The 9,143-nt window shown below is 41.7% G+C and overlaps 1 protein-coding gene across 1 annotated transcript in view; it reads right to left on the bottom strand.

Annotated features, from left to right (window-relative positions):
• Positions 1-9,143, bottom strand: part of ERBB4 (erb-b2 receptor tyrosine kinase 4) — a 624,218-nt gene that overhangs the window by 160,641 nt on the left and 454,434 nt on the right. The window contains exon 8 of the mRNA XM_023731191.1: positions 863-976. Coding sequence (XP_023586959.1) covers positions 863-976 — 114 coding nt within the window. The remainder of the gene's footprint in view (positions 1-862; positions 977-9,143) is intronic.

Consider the following 9,143-nt stretch of genomic DNA (forward strand, 5'->3'; position numbering starts at 1 on the left):
TTCAAATCCACCAGCTGCTACTTGGAAACCCTATAGGGTAGCTCTACTCTATCCTATAGGGTCACTATGAGTTGGAATTGACTTGATGGCAATGGGTTTGGTTTGGTTTTTTATGTACATATACACACATAAATATATATTCTTATACACACACATACATATATATGTTCTAAAATTGAGTCTGAAGTTTCTCCTTTTCTAAGGTACTCCTTACTACTTTGGAAAGCTTAATAACTTCCAGCAAATTTGGACTGTACTTTGGGCCTGCTTAATTTAAGTTTCATTCTGGTGAGGAATATAAGCATCACAGCTGGAAGGGATTTCTTCCTCCACTAAAATTCTCCAGCAAGAATTATCTGCAACGTTTATTTAATACTTCTGGTAAACTTCCTTGTCATTTCATATGTCTTATCTTTCAAAATATGTTTTAAGGCCTGGAGATTAAATGCCATGTTGCAGGTCTCTTTGCATCCTTTTCATGCTCAGCATTTTGCATACAGTGGCAAACAACTAATACGTGTTCTTAATGCTACAATAACCATATCAGCCCTTATTTTGTGCACAGCATCTATGACTTGCTACATATAGAAAAAATGTAACTTTATTTTTGACTTCCTATGAAAAAAGTCTGAGTTTTGTCTGGCTCAATTTCCTAGGTATCAATCAAAAGCAGGACTCTACACTGAAATGACAGTTGATATCTTAGGGAACTGTCTCGGTCATGGAAAAGCTGTGTGTGGGAAGGCTTGATTGTGGGAAAGTGTGTGTTCTGATAGGCTAACTTGTCTGGCATTTTAAAAGTGAATGAAAAACCTTGGTATAGGCACCTGCTCAAGACAAAATAATCTGAGCTATCACTCACCTTTTGGGCAAATATCAGTGCAAGGTTTACACATTTTAATCCCATTTTCTTCTACTTCCATTTTGGAACTAGGACAGGCACGTACACAGGAACTAGAATCTACCACAAAGTTATCTGTTAAAAAAAGGTAAAATACGTGATAATGTTAATGTTCAGCAAACAAGTTTAAAACAAGGTATTTTAGGGTTTGAAAATGATTAACATCATTGACTGTGCATATGTCTCTTCCCCTAAAATAACCCTTCATCTAAATATCTTCATGCTTGCCATATAACAATATATCTTCTATCTATGGAAATGTAACTCTAATCATGAAATAGTATCTTTGAACATCCACACTGAAATCCAAGGGCATTTGCGTTGACAACAACTAGTACTTGCTTGGCTACTGCTCCACATCCTGAATTGCCCTCAAGATAGAGTGAATGTCTTTTATACATTTAGGAAACTACATGACATTTAGTTTGTGTTTTTCAATAGTTTCACTTCATTTCATGTCATGATGCAAGTTTGAAATCTACAAATACTTCAAGTCACATAAAGCACAAATGAAGCTTCAGTTAAGCTGCCTTGGATCAAGACAGTATGCTTCATATGTAGGAGGGAATGTTTAAAATGTGTTTGATATTATAAAGACAGTCACAGCAACTTTTCCCATACTGTTCTATGGAGAAACAAAATGAAATTTAAAAGAGTAGCACTTTAGGAAAAGTATACCAAATAGACCAGGAACGTCTTTATTACCCACCCTATCAGTGAAACATTTAGGAGTCCACTGATCTGGGACATGCCAGGACATTCCCTACCAAGTACAGGACAGATTATTGCATCTTGAGCCTCCCACAAAGAAGGGAAAACACAAGATCTTCTAGGCCATTTGAGTTTTGGAGCCAGCATATTCCATGTCTGGGAATACTACTCTGGCCAAATATGCAGTAGGATGAGAGGCTTCCGGCTTTACAGGGGGTCCAGAGCAAGACAGGTATCTGATGCCGGTCCAGGCTACAGTCCAAGCAGTCCTGCTACTTGGGCTATACAACCCAAGAGGCTTTCTGATATTAGAGATATCTATATTGGGAAGATACGTCATGCGGAGTTATGACAAGTCCTATTAGAAAAATCACAACACAGAACTCTAGGATTCTAGAGCTAAACTGTGTCATTGGCAGCATAGAATTGTACATCATTTGACAAACAACTCCTGACACGTGCTTCTGGTCCTGGTAGAGACGGAGCACCTTATCATGGTTCATCTGGCAAACCATGTGGCCAGAACTGTCCATTATAAACAAGGTTCTGTTGGAACCATGGAGTCATAATGTTGGGCAGATTGAACAGCAATCCATTGTAATACGGAAGCAGTACATCTGGGATGAGGCATGAGCAGGAGGAGAGGCACAAGTCCAGACCTCCATGTCATTTACCCTTGTGCTACTGCCTCTCACTCAGCTCATGCCTATGGCTGCATGAAGGCAGAGAGGGGACTTATGACAAGCTGACAGAAGAGGACAAAAGCTAAGCTTGGAATGTAGATGCAAGCTTAAAACGGATGACAGCTGCCCTGCAGCCTTGTGTAGAAGTGGATTTGAAAGAGAGTGTAAGGGAAAATCCTCCCACAGGGTAAAGTTCTGGGCCGTGCACTGGATCATTCACTTTGTGTGGAAAGAGAAGCGACCTGAAATTAGAATATATACAGACTGATTAGCAGTGGGTTGGTCTAGGAAAAGAATAGAAAATCTCGGAAGGAAGAAAAGGCATCTGGGGTAGAAGGATATGCATGTATCCATGGGAGTGGCCACAAAGTATGAAGACCTTTATATTTCAAATTAACATCCACCACAGAGCGTCCATCATAAAAGCAGCACTTTGTTGAAAGTGCATCATAGCCCAAACCTGTTTCCTTCCCTTCCCCACAGGTGCGGTTTCTAGGAACACTTCCTAATAGCCTAATCTCTGTCTCAGAGCAATTCAACCTGCAATAGGTGCATGTAGTATATATTAAGTAACCATCCTTTCTTCAAGGCCTTGGACAATATCAGATAATGAAACACCTTTCTATTTCTGCAGCAATGTATGCCAAGTGGAATATATTGATTCAGGTTTTGTAGTCAAATGTGCTTCAAAAAATATTCGGTGTTTGGACTTTTTGGATCTCAGAATTCTGGATTAAGGATTTAAGGGCCAGTATTTAAAAGCTAGATGTCCTTGTTTTCCAAGATACTTCCGGCTGGGCAAAGTATGCCTTGTGAGCAGGCCTATCAGACATCTGAATTTTACAGCAGATAAATACTGAAGTCTTTTAAATTAGTCTGTAATTTGATATACCTAAACTAATTCAAGATACAAAGTTAGTGATTACCATATCTAAATTAAACTGGGCACGTAATTTCACAAAATTTTCTGTGTTTAGCTACTTGCCTACACTTGGAGTTGACAGCCTTCAGAGGAGCCACTGTACCCATTATATAAAATGAAATGGGGATTTCCTAGTTCAGATTTCCCTGTACTCCATCCACTCTACCACAAACTCTGGGCTTCAACCTCAGGACATGAATAAAAGGGAAAATACCAAAAGTCTCAAAAAAATTATCATTTTGACTGTCTTTGGGGAAAGACACCTCAATTTGAAAGTGGTACAGTAGAGGGGTTTTGTCTGAGAAAAGGAAAACATTTGATCATCTAGCCCCATCCTACAATACTTTCAAGGTCCCAGTATTGCAAGGATGGTACATGGTGAGATACAGAGTAACTTTAGATAAGAAAGTATTAGATTAAAAACACTAGTTTGGATATTAAAGGTTTTAAGATGGAAAATTTCTATTGTCCTAGCATTAGAGTGTGTTTGTGACTCTAAATTGGTAATTCAGAGGCATGTTAATACATGTACATAAAGTCTAAACACAATTACTCTTTAATCAATATATAGAAATGTATAATAATGACTAGAATTGTGTTTTCAAAAACTTTTATACATACACACATATATATATATATACACACACACACACACATACTATTCCCTCTGATCCATATTCCTTATCTCTCTGATCTATACAATTTCTCTGGGAAAGAGAGAGGGGAGACATGATTATTACCATTTACATCTTAAAGTGGAGGAAATAAAAACAGGAAGCTAAATAACTTGTTGAAAATCACATGACTAATAAGTATGTAAAGCCGGAACCGATGACTACTCTAATCTCACATCTTTTACACTTCCTCCTGCATGGAATACACACAGTGAAGAAAGTCACAATATCTGTATACTGTAGATTGTAGTCTCCTCCTCTTAAATGAATATATGAATAAAAGTAGTTATTTTTCTTTCAGCCCTTCTAAAAGCTAAAACCATCAGGAATTATCCTATTGGTCACTCAAAGCAAAGAAACTGACTTGAGTAAATATCAAAACATATAGTATAGTGCATCCCTGTTGAAAATTCAGCTGGTCACTTTGAATCCCTTGGATAAACTTTCAATTTGATAGAAATGACATAACATACTCTATATTGTTATTGTTTTAGTTTAGATTTGATATTCAAACTCTAATGCTATAGACTCAAATATAAATATGCAATTAGAAATAATTTTAGTTAAAAATTTATTTTTATCAGAGTTAGATCCCATTCATTACATAACTTGATGCCATTTAACAAATCACCTTCCTGAGAAGCAGCATAATGGTTGTCTTAGGCTGGGTTCTCTAGAGAAGCAAAACCAGTAACGCATATAAATATATATATAGAGAGAGGCTTATATCAAGGAAACAGCTCATGTGATTGTAGAGGCTAGAACGTCCCAAGTCTGTGGATCAGGGTAGAGCCCCCTCCCAAGTCACACAGCCACAGAAGCTGGCGAGTCCAAGATTGGCAGGTTGGAGAGCAGAGCTCCCGCTCACAGGCTGTGAAGGTTGACGAATTCTGAGATTGGCAGGCAAGACCACAAGATTTCTTCTGATTCATGTAGCTGCAGGGGCTGGTGAACCCAAGATTGGCAGGTCAGAGAGTAGGGCTCCACTCACAGGCTGTGAAGATCGAGGAATCCCAAGTTCGGCAGATAAGCTGACAACCCAAGTCCTAAGAACCAGAGATGAGATGACAAGAGGCAGCCGCAGGATCCAGAGTGAGCAAAAAGCCAGAAGGTCTGCTTATATTCAGCTGTGGGCCACACCCCCCAGGAGACTCCCTTTTATCTGACTTGCTACTCACAGTATATTCAGTCATGGGAGTGATCACATTAAAACACTGAGAATCATGGCCCAGTCAAGTTGACACACCATCTTAAAGATCACAGTCCACCCCTTGTCAACTTGGCACATGTACACATTTCCTTAAACCATACATAATCTCTGAATAAAGACAATTAGAAAGTCATACTTGCACCTAACACGATACAACTAACACGCATACAATCAAAAACGCACTACCTCCGTTTATAGCTTATATCTCTAAGTGAAGGAAACAAAAATATACATACAAAGCAGAAGTACTCATAGCAATTACAGTCCCCGTTTCTACAACTGGTCACATGGCCATAACTGGTATTTAGAACTACCTTCTTCCACCACCCATTCTGTATTCCTTTGCCCTCAGCAAGCACCTTGGCTGGTCATGGTTCTTTGCCTGGTGGGTGACCTAAACTTTCATTCCTAAAGGGTCTGGGTCATTAGTAGTCATGTCAGAATTAGGTTGCTGTAGTTTTCCACTGACCTTAATCACAGGGCATGGTAGTACTAAGAGACATCCTAAGGAATCTTCTGCATTTCAGACATACTCTTCTTTACCTCCATTATGTAATATCAATCCAATTTCCTGTTGGTAATCAGGATCAATCACACCAGCCAGTATGGTAATTCCCTTCTTTGCCTGTTGATCCAGAGGCATAAGGAGCCCAAAGTGGCCAGGTGGCATTCTTAACTTCCAGTTCAATGGAATCAGTGATATGTCTCCAGGTGGGAGCATTCCTCCCTTTGGAACTAAGACCTCTAGGCCTGCAAAGCATAAGGTGGAGGGGAGAGGAAGCAAAAATCTTGCCAGTGGGTCACTAGGGGTAACAGTGATTGGTGTCACTCCCATTTCCATCCCTTGATTCCTGGACCATGAATCCTGGCTATGGGAGAAACAGCACCATATATTGGATGCTAGCTTAAAGCATATACAGCCTCCTGGAGAACACTGCCCCAACCCTGCAAAGTACTGCCACCTAGCTGGTGCCATAATTGTGTCTTTAGAAGGCCATTCCATTGTTCTATCAAGCCAGCTGCTTCAAGATGATGGGGAACATGGTTTAGACCAGTGAATTCCATGAGCATGGGCCCACTGCTGCACTTCATTTGCTGTGAAGTGAATCCCTTGATCTGAGGCAATGCTGTGTGGGACACCATGACAATGGATAAGGCATTCTGTAAGTTCATGGATGGTAGTTTTGGTGGAAGCATTTCGTGCAGGGAAGGCAAATCCATATCCAGAGTAAGTGTCTATTCCAGTAAGGACAAAACGCTCCCCTTTCCATGATGGAAATGGTCCAATGTAATCAATTTGCCACCAGGTTGCTGGCTGATCACCTCGAGGGATGGTGCCATATCGGGGATTCAGTGTTGGTCTCTGCTCTTGGCAGATTAGGCACTCAGCAGTGGCTGTAGCAAAATCTGCCTTGGTGAGTGGAAGTCCATGCTGCTGGGCCTGTGCACAACCTCCATGCCTACCACCATGGCCACTTTGTTCATGAGCCCATTGAGCAATGACAGGAGTAGCTGGGGAAAGAGGATGACTGGTTTCCACAGAACACGTCATCCTATCCACTTGATTGTTAAAATCATCCTCTGCTGAGGTCACCCTTTGGTGAGCATTCACATGAGACACAAATATCTTCACTTCTTTGGCCCATTCAGAGAAGTCTATCCACATAACTCTTCCCTATAAATCCTTGTCTACAATTTTCCAATCATTTTCTTTCCAAGTCCCTGACCATCCAACCAAACCATTGGCCACAGCCCATGAATCAGTATATAATTGCACATCTGGCCATTTCTCCTCCCAAGCAAAGTGAACAACCAGGTGCACTGCTCGAAGTTCTGCCCATTGAGAGGATTTCCCTTCACCACTGTCCTTCAGGGAAGTCCCAGAAAGGGGCCGTAGTGCTGCCACAGTCCACTTTTGACTGGTGCCTGCATATCGCACAGAACCATCTGTAAACCACGCACGAGTTTTCTCTTCCTCAGTCAACTGATCATATGGAACTCCCCATGAGGCCATAGGTGCAAACTGGGAGATGGAAGGTAATGTGACAAGAGTGGAGACCATGGGCATTTGGGCCACTTCCTCATGCAACTTACTTGTGCCTTTGGGTCCTGCGCGGGCCCGATCTCGAATATACCACTTCCATTTAATGATAGAGTGCTGCTGTGCACATCCAACTTTATGGTGCTGTGGGTCAGACAACACTCACTTCATGACGGGCAGCTCAGGCCTCAGAGTGACTTGGTGTCCCATGGTTAAGCATTCAGGCTCTACTAAGGCCCAGTAACAAGCCAAAAGTTGTTTCTCAAAAGGAGAGTAGTTATCTGTAGAGGATGGCAGAGCTTTGCTCCAAAATCCTAAGGGTCTGGGCTATGATTCACAGATAGGGGCCTGCCAAAGCCTCCAAACAGCATCTCTATCTGTCACTGACACTTTAAGCACATTGGATCAGCTGGATCATATGGTCCAAGTGGCAGAGTGGCTTGCACAACAGCCTGAACCTGTGGCAGAGCCTTCTCTTATTCTGGTCCCCACTCAAAACTAGCAGCTTTTTGAGTCACTTGATAAATAGGCCAGAGTAACACTCCCAAATGAGGAATATATTGCCTCCAAAATCCAAAGAGGCCCACTAGGCGTTGTGCCTCCTTTTTAGTTGTGGGAGCAGCAAGACGCAATAACTTATCCTTCACTTTAGTAGGAATGTCTCAACATGCCCCACACCACTGGATCCCTAGAAATTTCACTAATGTGGAAGGTGCTGGAATTTTTGTGGGATTAATTTCCCACCCTCTAGCACACAAATGTTTTACCAGTAAGTCCAGAGTCATTGACACTTCTTCCTTACTAGGTCCAATCAGCATAATGTCATCAATGTAATGGACCAGTGTGACGTCTTGTGGAAGGGAAAGGCGATCAAGGTCCCTGTGGACTAAATTATGAAAAAGGGCTGTAGAGTTGATGTAGCTCTGAAGTAGGCAAGTGAAGGTATATTGCTGGCCTTGTCAGCTAAAGGTAAACTGCTTCTGGTGGTTCTTTGAAACAGGTACGGAGAAAAAGCCATTAGCCAGATCAACAGCTGTATACCAGGTACCAGGAGATGTATTAATTTGCTCAAGCAGTGAAACTACATCTGGAACAGCAGCTGCAATTAGAGTCACCACCTGGTTAAGTTTTCGATAAGCTACTGTCATTCTCCAAGATCCATCTGTTTTTTGCACAGGCCAAATAGGCGAGTTGAATGGGGATGTGGTGGGAATCACCACCCCTGCATCCTTCACATCCTTGATGGTGGCAGTAATTTCTTCAATCCCTCCAGGAACAGTGTTATTGCTTTTGGTTTACTATTTTCCTAAGTAGGGGCAATTCTAATGGCTTCCACTTGGCTTTTTCTATCATAATAGCCCTTACTCTATTTGTCAGGGAGCCAATGTGGGGGTTCTGCCAGTTGCTGAATATATCTATTCCAATTATGCATTCTGGAACTGGGGAAATCACTACAGGATGGGTTCAGGGACCAACTGAACCTACTGTGAGACAGACATGAGCCAAGACTCTGATAATAACCTGACCTCCATATGCCCCCACTCTGACTGGTGGGCCATAGTGACATTTTGGGTCTCCCGGAATTAGTGTCAGCTCAGAGCCAGTATCCAGTAATCCCCGAAAAGTCTGATTATTTCCTTTCTGCAAATCTTTTTTTGTGTGTGTATGTATGCAGTTCTAACTGATTCTTCATATAATTGCTCTATTTATAAGTGGTATTACCAGAGTGTCTTAGGCTGGATTCTCTAGAGAAGTCAAACCAGTAACACGTATAAATATATATAGAGAGAGAGATTTATATCAAGGAAACATCTCAAGCTGGCAAGCCCAAGATTGGCAGGTCGGAGAGCAGAGCTCCTGCTCACAGGCTGTGAAGGTTGACGAATTATAAGATAGGCAGGCAAGACCACAAGGTTTTTACTGATTCATGTAGCTGCAGGGGCTGGCAAACCCAAGATTGGCAGGTCAGAGAGCAGGGCTCCACTCACAGGCTGTGAAGAT

Source organism: Trichechus manatus, unplaced genomic scaffold, assembly GCF_000243295.1.
Source record: "Trichechus manatus latirostris isolate Lorelei unplaced genomic scaffold, TriManLat1.0 scaffold00041, whole genome shotgun sequence".
NCBI classification, from domain to species: Eukaryota; Metazoa; Chordata; class Mammalia; order Sirenia; family Trichechidae; genus Trichechus; species Trichechus manatus.